This window comes from Castanea sativa, chromosome 1 (genome assembly GCF_040712315.1).
Source record: "Castanea sativa cultivar Marrone di Chiusa Pesio chromosome 1, ASM4071231v1".
Taxonomy (NCBI): Eukaryota; Viridiplantae; Streptophyta; class Magnoliopsida; order Fagales; family Fagaceae; genus Castanea; species Castanea sativa.
This window is the reverse complement of record NC_134013.1, coordinates 16,582,744-16,601,442: the sequence shown is the minus strand read 5'-3', so window position 1 is coordinate 16,601,442 and position 18,699 is coordinate 16,582,744. Positions and strand designations below refer to the sequence as shown.

Sequence of the window (18,699 nt, the reverse complement as noted above, 5' to 3'; positions counted from 1 at the left end):
CAAGACAAAGTCTCTTAGCTATCAACTACTCTCCCTTATATCACAACTGTTCTATGTGTAGAATCTAGATTCAACCACTTATGCATTCTCCCATGTCTTAGTGGTGTTATGTACACCTACTTAGTTTAAATCATTTTCAAGATACTCATTATGTTTTCTCTATTCCATTTGAATATCTATTCAAAATTCATTTTTTAGATTTCTTTTCATATTGTGAACTAAAACCCATTACCTTTTGTTAAATAAATAAATGATTAATTTAGAGAGTTACATTGGCTTAGTAGGTGTGGAGAGCCACCATAATAAATGTGAAAGAGTAAATAATTAAGAGCTAAGATTATTTATTTATTTATATACATAATACAAGATGTTCTACTAATTTTGCAACTTGAACCATTTCTCCCTAAACCATAAGCACTTGGTACATGGAAATGTGACAATTAAATTATAAAGCTCTTAAATTAAGAGATTTTGTTGGAGCATTTTGAGTTTGGTTTTGTAAAAAATTGGAGAAAGTGAAATATAAAGAATTTATTGGACATATTCTAAGTCCTAAATATTGCTTCATAAATTTTTGGTGTTGTATATGTGCTCTCACAATTTCATTTTTCTCCCCCCTTCCACATTGTTGTAAGCATGAATTATCAATTATCAAAAACAATATATTCTTCTTCTTCTTCTTCTTCTTTTCATACTAAAATACACTTAGACTGTTAAATTTTGAGATTTTTTTCATTTTAGCTATTTATATTTCAGAATTTTCATTTTGATCCTTCATTTTCATTTTGTTTTCATATTGACCATGCCATCCATTTTCGTAAGTAATATAATTGTTATGTGCCCAGCATGTTTACCTATTTTATGAAATCCTAACTTTGAAATGATGTAAAATGCAGGAATTTCATTGTTATAAGAAAAAAAATATTATGGACAATCAAATTATTATTTATTAGAGAAAATGGATGGCAACATCAATGTAAAATAGTATCAAATAAGAAGAGTAAAAATAAATTTTTTTGAAATTAAAAACAATCTTAAACATGAAGCTTAAGGATCAAAAGTATACATAACTCATATTTTATTTCCTAGCAAGCTACAACTCTTCTGACATGGGCCCATGTCTAGAATCGGTAGAAAAATCCAGCCTGGTTATTTTCTTGAGCCACAATCCAGCTAAGGTTGATAAAAAATTTTACACGTCTAACCCAAAGATAGCTATAATCGTGGGATCCATCTTGAAATGTATAGCTTAACTTAGATCTTTCTCTTGCCCTGCTACAATGGTTCTCACATGTTATCTAAAACTAGCAAACAAATATTCAACTTTCTTAAAAATAAAAATAAAAATAAAACATGACCCATATGACATACTAGAAAAATCTACTCATTGTTTCACAATTTGGTATTTACACTTCTAACCCAAAGATAACTATAATCGTGGACCAGGTTTGGATGATTTAGCCCAATCTAACAGGACCGGACCTGTTTTACATTGGATAAGTTAGAAATGGGCCTGACTACCTAATTTATTAGGGCAGAACCTGTCAATCTACCCCAAAGTTTGATACACATCATATTTTGTGGAATAACATTCAACGTAGAAAACCAAGTCATTTTATTCAAATACTTGCAGAATGGTAGAAGAAAAAACTGATTGTGGGCAAACCAACATTTCTTGTCTTTCTACGGTTCCACTTGAACTGGATACTGTGCTAATGAGTAATGAATGTGCTGCAATTTTTGCAGTTCTACGTACAAAAGAAACTCTAGCTGATTCAAGTGTTCTCAAAGTGTTGCAAAATCCAAGATGCAACAGCCAACAGCTCAAGCCCAAGCAGTTCAAGAGTGTCAAGCTACAGTCGGATTGGAAACAAAGTTACAGTAGCTTTCACACCGTTTTCTGTCAATACATAAGAGATTTTTCCCGCGTGTCACTTATCCCTTGTATATGCATGTGAATAAAACAAAAGTAACAAATTAAATGTACTTGCATATAATTTTTAGGTGCATTATATCATAAGTTTTTATTTAAATTCAAAATATGATTGAATTGACCGATTCAATATGAATACAAGATAAGATAATGTTGAGTATTCTCTTATTCCTAGCGATAATTAAATTAAAAAAAAAATTATTTCTCACCCCGCACACACAATACACACTTTCTCCACATTTCTCATAGAATATTCACATTTTTTTTTTTTCACTCTACCGTTATTTGTTACATAATATATATATTAAAGGCAAATGTTAACAAGCACCGCACATGCTTGTTAATGTTGCACTAATGTAGGTTTCATTTGACAAAAAAATTGAACAAAAAAAAAAGACATAAAACTGACCCCACAACTTATTTTAATATATTTTTTCTATCTTTATAAAGCTGATCTCACCACTTAAAAACTGCAAAATATTGCATAAAGCTGCAATAAAACTAGAAAAAAAAGTACAAAGGGCTATAGTTAACGTGCAACTGATGGTGCTAGTTAACACAACTCTATATTAAAAGTTTAAGAGTATCTACTGAAAGAGGAGAGAGAAGGAAATATCTGTTTTTCTTAAATTCTTTTTTGTAAACTTTCGGTGAGAGAAGCAAATATCTGTTTTTCTTAAATTCATTTTTGTAAACTTTCGGTGAGAGAAGCAAATATCTGTTTTTCCTTAAATTCATTGTTGTGAACAAGTTTCTTTTCACAAAAAATAAACTCACAATTGTTGTCACAACTCACTTATATGGCTAACTATGATTAATTGCATATTACTTTCACATGGTCCATGGACACGTTATTTTTTTTCCAATTCTCAGAGTCAGCTACAAAAAGAGTTGTGACAAAAATTGTAGTAATGTTGTTGTTGGCAAGAGATTCCTAGTAATATTGTTATTGTTTTATAAAAATACGTGTAGATAAAAAAATAGGTAAGATTTAAATACTAAAAACTATTGTTTAAAATAATACCGTATACCCTTTCGATATTTTGCATAAACAATTCGGTGACCGAGTTGTAGCTTTAGTTACTTACCACAAGACTTAACGACACCGCTGGCCCCCACGTGTCTCCAATTGATTGCGGCTAAGCTTTCCCTATTGACAAAGGAAAGAATAGAATATCAAAAAAAAAAAAAAAAAAAATCCGAAATGTCCGGAAGAGTCTCAAACTTTCATTAATCTTCCTCCGCAGCAGGCAGCAGGCAGCAGGAAACTTCCTTCACGCGCTGCCGTAAAGCTAAATCCAACTCATTTGTCTTATCAACAATTCACATTGTTAGAGCCGCTCTCATTAAAAACAATTTGTAAGTCGGCTAATATCAATATCGTGATGCTTTATAATGCACTTTGATAGCTCAACACCGTGTCCCGTGTAACTTATCTGGTATATACCTATTGAAAAACCAAAACTTAGACCATAACTTCAATAAGTTTGCGCGAGTTTCTTGTCGTGTGCTCCAAAACATCATCAGTTATTTCATGCTTTGTTTCTCCTTCCCTTTTTAGGATTCCTTTTTCCGCGTCTGTTTCGCTTTCAAATAATCATTTATAGCAAATTTCTCTCTTATATATATAGCGAAGAGGAAGAGCCAACCTTGTTCCATTCATTCAAACTAATTTCAAGTTCAGGTTTATACACAAAATTCAAAGTTCTTTGATTTAGCAAACTGTCTTCAATTAATCTCAGGTTTCATCATGAAGACCACACACGATGCAGCTTCTTCGTCGTCTTCTCCAACTACAATATTGGAAGAAAGGCGTACTTCAACTTTACCAAAAAAATCAGTTTTAGTAAGTTTAAGTCGTAAATTGTCTTCAAGAAGAGAGGCCAATAAGCTCTCTCTTTCATCAAGCAAAAACTACAGCAATGAGCTCCAAAGGGTGTTCGATTACTTTGATGAGGATGGGGATGGTAAAATATCTCCCTCTGAATTACAGAGCTGCGTGAGAACTGTGGGGGGAGAGCTGTCAATGGATGAGGCAGAAGCAGCTGTGAGAGCATCTGATTTGAACGGAGATGGGCTGCTCGACTTCGAGGAATTCCAGAAGCTAATGGACGCAGGGGGAGAGGAAGACAAGAAAGAGGAGCTCAAAGAGGCTTTTGGTATGTATGAGATGGAAGGGTCGGGTTGCATCACTCCCACAAGCTTGAAGAGGATGCTGAGTCGACTCGGTGAGTCCAAGTCCATTGAGGATTGTAAAGCTATGATTCGAATGTTTGATCTCAATGGAGACGGCGTCCTAAGCTTTGATGAGTTCCAATCTATGATGCGTTGATTAATTCATATCCATTGCTGTTCACCGTAAATATTTGTACTTTTACGATTCCTTTGGTGATTGGTTTTTGTTTTGTTAACACTCCATTCTTTTGCTTGTTACACATTTGTAAGGAAAATATTTCCATTATCTTGTAGAATAATCAGCTTATATTTTTTGACCTTTGTTTATATTGATGTATTATACAATATTCACTCGTTCAATCCTACAATATTCTATGTTTAGGCCCGCCAAAAAGGAAGTTTGAAATAACTGGTTAGTAAAGTAATAACACTCCAACTACCGGATGGCTAATCAGGTTTGAAACCAACTTTCAGTATTTAATATTTATATAAAAAAGTTTATGGACATATACATAGTTTATATTACATCAACTTGTACTTAAGTGATAATTAGATTGTTCTTCGTCAAGTCCTAGTGATAGTTTCATATGTAAATGATGTAATCCAATTTTAAATTGGCAAAATTGAAAATTGTGTAGAAAAGTGTGTGATCTTAAAAGAGTTGTGTTTATATTGACATCCCTTGGGATTAACAATAAATAATGAATTCAACACACTTATTGACGAGCATTGTTCACTCAATGCATCATTTTTTAATTAGCACACACACTCTTTCTCATGTTCTCACTGCTTATCAACAGACCATAGTCTCTCTCTCTCTCTCTCTGCCACCAAATTGGTCTAAAAGATCTTGTGATCTTCAATGGGGAGAACAATGAATCCTCAAGTAGTGGTGCGAGGTTGGGCTGACGCGATTTAATTGCAGCAGCGTGAGACTAAATCGACGCTTAAAACAATGATGTCGCATTGGTGATTGGGTTTGATGTTGGATCTGGTTGGGTTGTTTTAGTTTTGATATGGTTGTGTTTTATTTTTATCTAGTTTGATGGTGGGTCGGCAACACTGATGGATTGATGTTTGTAGGTGGTGATTTGAGAGAAAAAAAGAAGTGAAATTGGAGAAGGATGAGGTGAAAAAAAAAAAATTTAAGAAGATATGAAATAAGTTTTAAATAAAATTGTGATGAAGTATTGAACTGATGTAGTTGTTTGTAAATAGTAGATTAGCTAAATTAATAAAAGTGAGAATTTTAGACTAAATTTAGCTAAAAATTCATTGAGGCTGATGTGAATGCTTAATGAATCTAAAATTTTCATAGTATCTATGAGTTCTAAACATTATTTAGATACAACACTGATATTTACTAACACACATGGACGGAGCTGTTATTGGACTGCCCCTCCCAAATTTTTTAAAAAAATATTATTATATTAATAAGTACCAATTTTAGTAATTTTGTTCAATAAAATTACACTTTGTCCCTTAATAATGCCATCAATTCTTTTGAGAGTAATCTTATAGTCAAAAATGTTTTTACAATGTTCATACAAACTATTGATGTAGCAAATTTTTATTGGTTCGTACACTTGCATAACTTTTTACGTATCAATAACCACTCATCACATTAGCAATTTGTAAAAATTTTATAATTTTAGCATTTTTCACCTTTTAAAGGACATAAAAAATTAATAGATTAAATCTAAAACAAAATATACAAACTCAAAAAAATTAGCTCAACAACAAAAATTACCAATAATAAAACTAAAAAAATTAAGTCCAATCAATCTATTTTACCCAAAACAAACTACTTGGCCATTTAAAAAATTTTAAACAAAAATCCTTAGTAGTAAAGCAATAGACTTAAAGGTCGGAGCCGCCGCATACAACTAGCAGCAGAGTCGCCCCCTAACTCCAAGTTCTGGCTCCGTCCTCGCTAACACATGTTATGAACACATAAATAAGTATATTAATGCTTACATACATAAAAAGAAAGAAACAGAAATCTCTGAAATTTAGAGTGTCTATTCTGTTGAAGTTTACCACAACTTTGCAAGGAATAGCGTCGTTGTAGTGCTCAAACTGACAAGGCCAGATCCCCCCAAACCTTATCTTTAGGTATTCATAGGCAATGCACGAGGAACTCTGTTTTCCTGCTACGTTTGGAAAAATTATTGCCAATTCGCCGGTTTTACTTAATTACCTTTACTACCAAGTTGAGGTCTTGCAGTAAAACATTATTGCCAATTCGCCTGCTTTACTTAATTACCTTTACTACCAAGTTGAGGTCTTGCAATAAAACATTGGGTGCTTGCTTGATTTGAATATTGTTAAACATTCTTAGCTAGTGCTAGATCTTATATATGGTCTTCTAGAAAGATTTTTAATCTATCCCGTTCTTTGGTCCTGGAACTGGAGCATGTCCCTGTAGTTTGGGCTATGCTCAGGGCTGTCTCAATGCAATTTGAGTGATGCTAGGTATAAGGGCACGTTTTGAATTCAAAGCCCAAAAGTGAAAAGGACTAAGGTTCAAAGAGCCCAAAACAATGAATTTGTAGAGAATGAGCTAGAAACTAAGCTTCAATGAGTTGGACAGTAATTACAGTAGGCTGAATGATACTTGAAAGCATGAATAAACAATTTTGTGCAAAGAAAATCCTTCTCGGCAAAGTCCAAGGATGGTAGTTCTTATATATTTCTGGTAGGCTTAAACACAATTACAGTTTTTGAGTGTACTGTGATTTTTTCACAAATTATCTGATGATCCCCTTGTAATGGGGATTTCCTTCCTTATATTCCCCTTCCTCACTTCATCTCAACCCTTCACGTGTAGATCAGATTACTGGCTTTGATACTTATTTTATCAGTACCTTCCTAAAATTTTTGTAGGTAGCTGTAAGGCTGGAGGTCACTATTCAGGTATCACATTCATATTAATGCGGCCAAGGGGTTAGTTGCAGAGCATTTAATGCGGTGGCAGCATCTTTCTTCTCAGATATTTTTCAAATCTCTTTTGTCTTATCCCCTCCTAATGTTTATCCTTGCCAAAATGATCGTTTGTTGTCCTGTTCTTGACTAAATGTCGGATGTATAACCTTTACCCTGCTCAACTGAGGAGGTACTTCTCCTCGGACAACATCTTCAACTCCTTATGACCAGACTTCTTCCACGGGCTATTATTCTGTAGGCCCACGTCATTATTACCTGTCCTCGGACTACTTTAACTCCTTGGACACGGCCCACAGCCCAATACCAATATCTGGGCCCTTTACCCCTACACTAAGGATAAGCCTTACAAAATTGAGGTGTCGTGAATAAAAAAATTGATTTAAACATTCATTTATTCTGTTTTGGTCTATCATTGCCATATCAGTTTCTAAGTATTTTGCATTAATTTTAGCATTTTTCATTCAGTTAATGGTAATTTGGCTAGATTTCTATTAATCTCTAATTCTTTTTTTTGGTGGAAAAATGCTAAAATTAGTTCAAATTTTACTACAAAAAACTTATAAAATAATGTGAAAAATAATGCAATTAATGGCACTTCAAAACAATAATAAATGAATATTTGAATTATGTATTTCTTATGATTGGTGGCAACAATTTGCACAACCTAAGAGCATTCACACCCAGTTTGTAAAAAAAAAAAAAAAAAAAAAAATATTTTACCATTTCAAAAGCTACTTCATATATCATTTATACCATATTATTTTACAATATACACATCCTAAACTCTATTTTTTTTTGCAACTTTATTTAAATATTCTTTTTTATTCCTTTTTTACTATTTCTCTCAATCTTCCTCTTCCTCTCTTCCTCTAAGCAACCGACAACCACAACATCACTGCCACCGCCACTCACATCCCAGCAAACCACCGGCTACTGGCCAACAACCACCACCACAATCACAATAGTCCATGCCAACTACCAAAACCCATTCAAAAAACCACCAAACAACCACAACAATACATTGCCACCACCATTCATATCCCAGCAAACCACTGGCCACCACTAGAAACCTCCACCATGCCACCAAGAGAAAAAAAAAAAACACACACACACACACACACAACAACCAAACCCAGAAACCCTCCACCGATCTAGAAACCCAGAAACCCATAAAACAACTTGTCAATCTAGAAACTTAGAAACACACACTGATCTCAACTGTCAGAAACCCACAAGAACTCACCAATCTCCATTGCTTGAAACCCACAAGAACTCACCGATCTCCACCGCCAAAAACCCACGGCCCACCACACCTATCCACCACGATCCTCAGCCCCAGACCCACTAAGCAAACCCACGAGATTCTGATTAGTAATCCTCAGTCCCTTGACCACGTTGATCTCGCCTAGAAAATTTGATTAGCAAACTCACAACCACGCTATGAGAGAGGGAGTGATGAGAAAATGGGCAGAGGGATAGTGGCTAGTGAGAGGCATGGGGAGAGAAAGGGTCATTAGGCAGTGCCATCAAAGAGAAAGGGTCATTAGCAGTGAGAGGCATGGGGACAGAAAGGGTCATCGAGCAGTGCCATCAACGAGAAAGGGTCATCAGCAGTGAGAGGCACGGGGAGAGAAAAGGGTCATTGGAGAGAGAGGGGAGATGAACTCTAAGAGAGAGAGAGAGAGAGAGAGAGAGAGAGAGAGAGAGGAGTTGAAAGACAGGACTGAAAGGAGAGATAAAACAAAAGGTGAAAAGGTATTTAAATAATATATTTTAGTTTACAATTATGCTACAGTGCCATTTGGCACTGTAGTATAATTGCAATTTTTTTTTTTTTTGCAATTGTAAGATTTTGCAAGACCAGGTGATGAGAGGTTTTGGAACTCTAATGCTAAATATTATCAATATATGGCATATACAAGGCCCAATGTGAATGCTCTAAACAATTAAATTTGTAAATTTATAGCATCAATAATTTTTTTTTTCAAAATATCTCTTGGGTCTATTTTTATGTAAGAGCATTCTTAGCAAATGTGTCAAATGATATAAATGCTATAATTTAACATCAAATTTTAAAAAAGCTCCCTCCATCAAAGGTGCTAAATGTTATTAATTTTGACATCTAGCTATAGTAAACTGCTATCTCTAGTAGCCCACTGTAGCAAGATGTTAAAAAAAATTGTTTGTTTAATGAAACACTGTAGCTACAATTGATGAAATTATTGATTTAAATAAATAAAGACTAAAGAAAGAATAAAAAAGAATATTTAAATGAAGTGGTAAAATAATAGCACTTTTGATGTTAGGTGTATTGTAAAGCGAGTTGTTAAAATAAATAAAGTAACTTTTTGAGATGGTAAATGCTATATTTTATAGCATTCTTGATGAGAATGCTCTAAGAGGATATCTAATTAATGCATGTATGCTCTGTTTGTTTCGATAGAAAATATTGTGAAAATATAGTTTTTTGTATTTTCTAATATTTGGTAATATTAGAATAAATAAGTTAAAAGAAAACTATCTTAAGTCAACATATATAAAAAATATAACTAAATAAGGAAAGGTATGTGATTATTTTTTAACTCATTTAAATTGTTACCAAATATAGAATAGAAAAATAAAATAGTTTTATGAAAAATATCTTTTAAAAAATGATTCATTTTTAGAAAAACACCAGGGTAGAAACCAACCTACCTTCTCAGAAAAAAAAAGAAAAGAAACCAACATATATCACCTCTCATATTTGAGAGGCCTTTCTTGGGGTCTCAGGCCTGACCCAAGTCACCTAGCTAGGCCTAGCTATCTGCATGATGTATCCAAGCTTCCATGTTTCGTACGAGTTTAAAATATGCTAACCCCTTTTCTTTTCTTCTGTTGCTAGAAAACACGCTTTCAACCCTTTTCTTTTCTTCTGTTGCTAGAAAACACGCTTTCTTTAGACAGTTTTGACCGTTAATTGTAAAATATTATAATATCTTATAAAGGAAAGGTAGACCGAAGGAAATTAAGAGACCATCAGCTTATTTTTATTTTATTAATTATTTTATTTTTATTATTATTTATAGACTTACTTTTTGATACTATTCATAAGTTTTACTATATTATTTCAGTTAAATTTATTTTTATTTATAATATTTTCAATAAAAATTTTTAAATTTCAAAAAAATAGTTGGATCTCAAACCCACCTATAATATCAATTTTTCTTTATTGGATTGATTTGTGGTAAATAATTCCAATGACCATGTGTTACCTACCGCTATTCTACGTCACTGCAGAGCGCCTCCAAGTCTACAATTACGGTTACAAATGTGCAAAAATCGATTGCAGTTAAGGTCTCCCTACGGTCAAAGGAAAGAACGGTATTAGGGGAAAATTTTGAAAATTTCCGAATTGTCCCAAAAAGTCTCTAATATAGTTTGTGTTTGAAAATTATTGAAAAAGTTTTGTTTTTTTTTTTTCACCTTTTGTCTTACGTTTTTTTTTTGGGTTTTATAATTTTAAATAATTTAATTTTTATTACTTTTTTAAAAATAAATTATTTTTTAATTTTTTGTAACACGTTTGACGTAAAAATGATAAAGAACCATATTTTTTGATAGAATCTTTGCAAGTAAGCTACTAAAAATAAATTATTCTCAAACGGATGGCTTTAGGAATTTTTAGGGTAATTATTAAGAAATTTAAATTATACAAAATTTAATAAAGAGAGTTATTTTCTATAACTGAAAACTGAGTCACTAAGGAAAGCAAAATATATTGTTTCATTGCAAAACCAATGAGAGTAAAAATGTTCTACTTGTTGTACAACAAGAAGAACTTACAACTACAATATTTTTCTTTGTATTGTTTTTTCAGGAAAAATAAAATTATAGATTAATTTTTATTGAATGAGTGAACGAATTAAAAATTTCAATTATTAGAGATTTTTATCTTTTTATTTTAGAATAGACTTTTTGTTAAATAATTTGTTCACTTATAATTGTTGTTATTTGGTCTAATATTTTTCTTTGGGTTATTTTTGTTGATATTTTAGCTAATTTTTACTGATGTTATTAAGTGTTTTTTTAAAAAGAGTTAAAGATTATATTTATAATATTTATAATAAATTCTTTTTAATTTTAACAAAATAAATAAATCCCTAACAAACCATATATCTTATCATATATTTTATCAACGACGGTTACTCCCTCGCACAAGAAAAAAACAATTGGCCGTCTGCAAAAGTCAAAAGTCAAAACTATTATACGGAAAAAACACAACTGAAAAAATATTGGTCTCAAAACCATGTTCTGCAAAAACTTCCAATTCCACATCCCTCTGGCTCTGGGTATCCCATTAAGGCCATAATTTATCAAATAAAAGCTTTCCACCACGACTCTGTCGTCACGTTCCACAACATCAGCACTTATATCATCATACCTTTCCCTTTTGGGATTCCTTTTCCGCTTGTGTTTCGAAGTTTCGAAGTCATGATTCTATTTCTATATAACTTGATATCTCTCTCGCCAACCTTGTTGGTTGTTACGTTCATTCAAATTAACTAATTTCTAAATTCAAGTATATACCCAGTTCAAAGTTCTTTGATTTAGCAAACTGCCTTCAATTAATCCAGGTTTCATCATGAAGACCACATACGATGCAGCTTCTTCTTCTTCTTCCTCTTCTCCAATTACAGTATTGGAAGAAAAGCCCAGTTCAGCTTTAGGAAGATTACGTAGTAAATTGTCTCCAAGGAGAAAGGAGGATAAGCGTTCTCTTTCACCAACTGGTTCCAATGCAAGCAAGATCTACTGCAGCGAGCTTCAAAGGGTGTTTGACTACTTTGACGATGATGGAGATGGTAAAATATCTCCTTCTGAATTACAAAGCTGTGTGAGGACTGTAGGGGGCGAGCTGTCAATGGATGAGGCAGAAGCAGCCGTGAAAACGTGTGATTTGAATGGAGATGGGCAGCTGGATTTCGAGGAATTCCAGAAGCTAATGGAAGCAGGAGGAGAGGAAGACAAGAATGAGGAGCTGAAAGTGGCTTTTGGGATGTATGAGATGGAAGGGTCAGGTTGTATTACCCCCGCAAGCTTGAAGAGGATGCTGGGTCGACTTGGTGAGTCCAAGTCTACTGAGGATTGCGAAGTCATGATTCGAATGTTTGATCTCAATGGAGATGGCGTCCTGAGCTTTGATGAGTTCCGAACTATGATGCGCTAGCTAATTCATATTCCATTGCTGCTCATCGAGATTATTTGTCCGTTTCCTTCAATGATGTATTGTTCGTCACTTCATTTTTTCATCTTTTGTCAATTACATATTTGTAAAGAAAAGATTCCACCAATCAGCTTATATTTTTTGACCTTTGCCTATTCTGAAATCCTTTACTAACAATTACTCGGAAAATTTGTTTTTTCAGCAAAATAAAACTTCTGAAAAGAAAATCGTTGAATCGTACAATATTCTATGTTTGGGCCCGCCAAAAATGGAGGTTTTAACTAACTAGAGATAATTTAGTAACAACATCCCAACAAACTGATGGCTGATGCCATTATAAAGAAACTTTCATTATTTATATTGATAACCCTTGCTTTATATATATATATAGCTGCAATTATTGCCTGGGAGGTAAGAAGATCACTTAATAAATAATATATATTATTTTAGTTACCAAAACACTAAAAAGAAGTATGAAGATGGAAATTTAAATCTATATTTTTTTAATTCATTCTACGTGCATATCTATAGATAGATGTCGTTCATAAAGCTAAAAAAAAATTAATTTTTTATTTTGTGTTCACATTACCTTTTTATTGTGGTGTTTTTATTGTAGTGAGATGTATTATTTTATTGTGATAGATATATTATTTTATTGTGATGTTTATATTATTTTATTGTATTGAAAGCTAAAATAAATCCACTGCTGCAGCATGTGTGTAGGTAAAATAGATAAAGTAACTTTTGGTGGAGCTAAATTCCTAAATTTTTAGCTCCACTGCTGTGGATGCTCTAACATAAGGAAAGAGACAATAAGGTTTGGTTATTGTCGACAACGTTTTTTTGTAAAGCACACAAATAAATGAGAAATTTTGAAATTTTGTTTGATGTTACTAAGTGCCAACGAAAGAGGTGTTGCATAGAGAGATAGCCAAGGAGAGCTATGTGGAAAAGAGAAAGAAGAAGAGAAAGAAGAAGAGAAGAAAGATAGAAAAGAGAGAGCAAAGTATTGCCGCATTCGAGATAAATAATTAGGTCCGTTTGGATACAGTTTATTGCTGAAAACTGAAAATATTATAGCAAAATAATTTATAAATGTGTGAATAGTGCCATAAGACCCATTTTTAATGAAAAATTGCTGAAAAGTGAGGTTTGTAGGTCCTTCAATAGTACACGAGACCCACTAGTGTGTACTGTTCACACAGAAAAGTCAAAAATCACGGCTAAAAAAAAAAAAAAGGAACGCAAACTCAAAACGCGTTGCTGAAACGCAATCTAAACAATCACTTAGTGTGTATGAGAGCAAAGAAAAATAATTAGATTTTTTAAACCGTGAGACATAAACAAGAGGATTTATTATTATATTTGGTGGTTTTCAAGTTAGGCATAAACTTGAAAATTGTTATAATTGATTTAATAATAGTGAATTGATTTAGAGTTTGTCCCATGGTTTTTTTGTTTCCTTCAAGGATGTAAAATTTTCTACATAAATATTTCTGTTTTTATGTGTGATTGCTATTTGGAATTGGAAATTTGGTGATAATATTATTTAGAATTCAATAGTTAACAGACTATTTTAATAAAATTTTAATATCACTTTTATGAAAAATATAAGAAGCATAGTCCCTAAACTAATACAATTAGGACATTTGTTAACTTTTACCTTATTCCAAATGCAAACTGTTTGAAGAAAAAAAAACAGCATACTTACCTTCAATCATATGCTTCCCAGGGGTAGATCTTCCCTGAAAATAGATATCCAAAAACCATAGAAGATCTTTGTTAAGATGACATAGTCTACTAGATGACATACTAAAGAAGGCACAAAAACCTATGGACCTATCTTGTTGAGGAATGTCTCAGTATCATGCATCCTGAATATCAGAGTTGTAATTCTCATTGATAGCAGGGGATGCACTGTGCTGCATTAAAATAAGAGATGAAATTCTATCAAACAAAACCTTGATGAACATGAAGAGGAAATTACTTGATGGATATCGTAATATTACAGAAGAGATGAGCAAGGCCACACTTGAATTCTGACCGATGTTGCCCAATTTCCTTCACGATCTGATATTTTAGAAACAAATGTAATGAGTGAATAAGTGCTGATTATTGAAAAAAAAAAAGAGAAGACAAAAGATGGTCTGAAAAATATGCTGGTACCAACTGCATGTACTTGCTGTTTTTCATGGTATTAGTCACTAATGTAGTATTGTGAACTGTGAACATAACATAAAACCAAACTACGTACTATATATAAACATAATCACATTCATACTTAGAGAAGAGATATTTGTAAAATAATTTCAAAACCATTAAACCAGAACCATTCTCAGTTAAACAATAAAGTTTAGGATATACTAATCCCTATCTATTTCGTTTGAAAACACGCTTTCTTTAGACAGTTTTGACCGTTAATTGTTAAAAAAATAATAAATATGTTAGAAAGGTAGGATAGAGAGAAGCAAAGCCTGTTTTTCTCTATTTTATTGTCGTAAATAATTCCAACGGTAGTGAGCGACAACAGGTACTATGAGTTAGTCATTGTACGACACTGCTGAGTGCCTCCACGTTTACAGTTGCAATTACAAATGTACGATCAATTGCGGTTAAGGTTTCCCTATAGTCAAAGGAAAGAACAATTCAAAGATTAAAAAAAAAAAAAAAAAGAAGGCTAAATAGACTTTTAATCTTTTTACCTTTTGTATTTTTTTTTTGTCCTTACATTTTATTTTTACTACTTTTAGTCTCTAAACCAATTAACGTCTGACATTTAGATCATTTTCGTCACCCAACTAACAGCAAAAGTTAATGTGGGTGGAATAAAAAAAAATATATAATCACAGACATTAATAAATTAAATTAAAAAATATTAAAAAAAAAACTCATTAGTTTAGTTTGGTTTTAGTTAGAAATTGTAATTGGAAATAGAATTGGAAGAAAGAGATATTCTGAGCATGTTTCTCGCCAAAGATTGAAGAAAAAACATGTTTTTCTGAATTTTTCACATATTTTGTTTTTTTTTTTTAAACTTTGTTCAAGATACTTTTTAGATCTTAATTTTAGTGGTCTTTGGGTTTTAATTATATTTTTTTATTTAGTTAAAATTAATAAATTAATTTTTTTAATTTTTTATACTGACGTGGCATTATATTATGTGTGATTATATTATTTTTTTATTTCACCGTCAGCTTTTGCTATTAATTAGGTGATAAAAATAATCTAAATATCAGATATTAGTTAGTTTAGTAACTAAAAATGATAAAAATAAAATATAAAAACCAAAATACGAAAGATAGATTAAATGTGGATTTACGCCTATAATAAACAAGTCACTGAAGTGCCTCGAATCTCGATAGTCAAAAGTATCTATATGTTCTCATCCCTTCACTCGCTACTGCCACCGAATCCAACTCATATTATAGTATTATACATTTCTTATCTTATCAACAATTGTCATGGTCGTCGTAATCTCATCTTCTAGAAAACAACTGGCGGTCCAGAAACGTACATGAAAAAAAACATCATACCATAAATATGTACTCCGTGTGATGTGACACGTCAAAACCGTGTTCCGGCCGTAACATCATCAGTTACCTTTATTCTCCTTTTCCGCACGTGTTTCTAATTTGATACATCTCTCTGTATAAAGAGCCAACCTTGTTAGTTGTTAAATTCTTTCTAACTAATTTCAAGTTCAACTATATACCCAGTTCAAGGTTCTTTGATTTACCAAACTGCCTTCAATTAATCCAGGTTTTATCATGAAGACCACACACGATGCAGCTTCTTCTTCCTCTTCTCCAATTGCAATATTGGAAGAAAAGCCTAGTTCGAGTTCACCGAAAAAATTAGCTTTGGGAAGATTACGTCTTAAATTATCTCCAAGCAGAAAGGCGGTTAAGAATTCACTTTCACAAACTGGTTCCAATGCAAGCAAAAAAAACTGCAGCGAGCTTCAAATGGTGTTTGATTACTTTGACGAGGATGGAGATGGTAAAATATCTCCTTCTGAATTACAAAGCTGTGTGGTCACTGTTGGGGGCGAGATGTCGATGGATGAGGCAGAAGCAGCAGTGAAAACATGTGATTTGAATGGAGATGGGCAGCTCGATTTCGAGGAATTCCAGAAGCTAATGGACGCAGGGGGAGAGGAAGATAAGAATGAGGAGCTTAAAGAGGCTTTTGGGATGTATGAGATGGAAGGGTCAGGTTGCATCACCCCCACAAGCTTGAAGAGGATGCTGAGTCGACTCGGTGAGTCCAAGTCTACTGAGGATTGCCAAGCCATGATTGGAAGGTTTGATCTCAACGGAGACGGTGTCCTGAGCTTTGATGAGTTCCAAACTATGATGCGCTAATTCATATTCCGTTGCTGCTTACCTAGATTATTTGTCCGTTTCCTTCAATGATGTAATATTGTTCTTCACTTCATTCTTTTCGTCTCTTTTGTCAATTACACATTTGTAAAGAAAAGATTCCACGCCCATGCTGAAATCCTTTACTACCAATCATTTAGAAGACCATATTTTTTAGCAAAATAAAACTTCCGAATAAAAAAAATTTCGTTAAATCCTACAATAATGAACGTTTAGTCCTAAAGGCTAAACCCACTAAAAAGGAAGTTTGAACTAACTAGAGATAATAAAGTAACAACATCCCAACAACCTGATGCCGTTACAAGGAAACTTTCATTATTTATATTGATATCTCTTGATTCTATATATATTGCAGTGGTGTCCTAATCTTTGGCAAACTATTCTACATCCCATCATTAAAACTACTTGAAAAACTTTTGAATTTCTAATGTGGTAGATTGAAACTTAGACCTCCAAATTTGCATCACTAGCTCATACACCATCCACACCAATGGTATGAGGAGGGGGGGGGGTGTTTAGAATACCTACCCTAGTGGCAACACATAATTTCATTAGTTATTATAAATGCTTATGGGATGTGGGGAGTAAGGGTCGGATTCAAGTTTCAAGGAGGGAGCTTCACGCACGTATATATTTAGATTAGGCTAGAGTAGAAATTTTATCTTGTGTAAAAAAAAAAAAAACTCCCTTGAACACTATCATTAATTGATCAAACTAATTAATATAAATTTCTCTCATAATAGCTTAGGTTCTTAACATCACTCAGATGCTATCTTCCTTGAGTACGTTCTTAACATCAAGTCTGAGTTCTTAACTAAAGAAACAACACATATTTCTTCATTATTAATCATTCTAAAATCAATCTATTATACCGTCCGTGATAGATTAGAGCTCCCTTTAACGCCAGTTGATCAAACTAATGAATCTAAATTTCTCATAATAGTACGAGTTCTTAACATCATTCAGATGCCTTCACAACAACAACAACAACAAAACAAAATTCATTTAGATGGCATCTTCACAAAGCTTTATCCTTCTAATTAAAATAGTCATTTACTAACACATTAAGAGTCTGTTTAGGATTAACTTATATTATTGAAACTGGATTTTTTTTTTTACTGAAAGTTGGTAAATAAAGGTAAAAGTTAGTTGAAATAGTAAAGTGAGACCTATGAATAGTATCAAAAAATGCAGTAAGACCTATATATAGTAGCAAAAATAAACTGAATAGTAAAATAGACTGGCCTTTTAATTTGAAACCAAACGCACACTATGTCATGTACACACAAATAAGTATATTATTCCTAAGAAACAAGACTCTAAATTTAGAGTTTCATAGTCCAAACTTTGTGAGAAGTAGCGTTGTCACATTGCTCACATAGTAGGATCCGTTGAGGCATAATAGCATTAGGAACTTTTATACATTTAGAGCAATTACATCAGTTCGGCTAAATTTTTTCATCTATTTTACACTAAGAACTTACTTTTTCTATTTTACACAACCACTTTTCAAAAACACCCACATCAATTTATCTATTTTACAACATATTCTATTTAAATAATAATTTTTTTTTTAGTTTTTCATTATTATTTTATATTTTTCTTTTGTTCCTATCTCTTTATCTCTTTTGTCCCTATCTCTTTATCTTTTCTTTTGTCCTTATCTCATCTCTCTGATCAATCTCTTGTCCCTCTTCTTCTTCTTCTTCTTCTTCTTCTTCTTCCTTTCATGGTCACGGTCAGATCACCTCCCCTCCACAAACATCTTCTTCTTCTTCTTCTTCTTCTTCTTTTTCTCTCACAATCAAATCACCTCTCCACCACAAGCATTGATCTTTGCTGCTAGCACTGATCCACAAGCATCAAAATCCATTACAATCGACCCACAAGCACCAATCCACAAGCATGCATCCAAACCCATTTCCGTTGACCCACAAACTCTGATATTTGCTACCAGCACCGATCCATCGATCCACAAGCAACCAACACCAACACCGATCCCTCTCTCTTTGTTGGTTTGTTTGTGTGGGTGTGTTTGTGTAGGTATGTTTGTGTGGGCT

The 18,699-nt window shown here is 32.9% G+C and overlaps 3 protein-coding genes across 3 annotated transcripts; all 3 read left to right on the top strand.

Moving 5' to 3' along the window:
- The first annotated feature begins 3,346 nt into the window (after nucleotides 1-3,346).
- LOC142621679 (uncharacterized) lies at nucleotides 3,347-4,502 on the top strand. Its single transcript, XM_075795016.1, has one exon. It carries the CDS (start codon nucleotides 3,684-3,686, stop codon nucleotides 4,263-4,265), a length of 582 nt encoding a protein of 193 aa, XP_075651131.1. The 5' UTR covers nucleotides 3,347-3,683; the 3' UTR covers nucleotides 4,266-4,502.
- A 6,848-nt stretch (nucleotides 4,503-11,350) lies between these two features.
- On the top strand, nucleotides 11,351-12,403 carry LOC142622176 (uncharacterized). Its single transcript, XM_075795608.1, has one exon. It carries the CDS (start codon nucleotides 11,676-11,678, stop codon nucleotides 12,258-12,260), a length of 585 nt encoding a protein of 194 aa, XP_075651723.1. The 5' UTR covers nucleotides 11,351-11,675; the 3' UTR covers nucleotides 12,261-12,403.
- Nucleotides 12,404-15,939: 3,536 nt separating this feature from the next.
- LOC142608619 (uncharacterized) lies at nucleotides 15,940-16,806 on the top strand. Its single transcript, XM_075780315.1, has one exon. The coding sequence runs from the start codon at nucleotides 16,025-16,027 to the stop codon at nucleotides 16,619-16,621; it is 597 nt and encodes a 198-aa protein (XP_075636430.1). The 5' UTR covers nucleotides 15,940-16,024; the 3' UTR covers nucleotides 16,622-16,806.
- The last annotated feature ends 1,893 nt before the right edge of the window (nucleotides 16,807-18,699 follow it).

Excerpts from the sequence above, each read along its gene's own strand:
- LOC142621679 (XM_075795016.1), top strand. The coding sequence starts at position 3,684 with ATGAAGACCACACACGATGCAGCTTCTTCGTCGTCTTCTCCAACTACA.
- LOC142622176 (XM_075795608.1), top strand. The coding sequence starts at position 11,676 with ATGAAGACCACATACGATGCAGCTTCTTCTTCTTCTTCCTCTTCTCCA.
- LOC142608619 (XM_075780315.1), top strand. The coding sequence starts at position 16,025 with ATGAAGACCACACACGATGCAGCTTCTTCTTCCTCTTCTCCAATTGCA.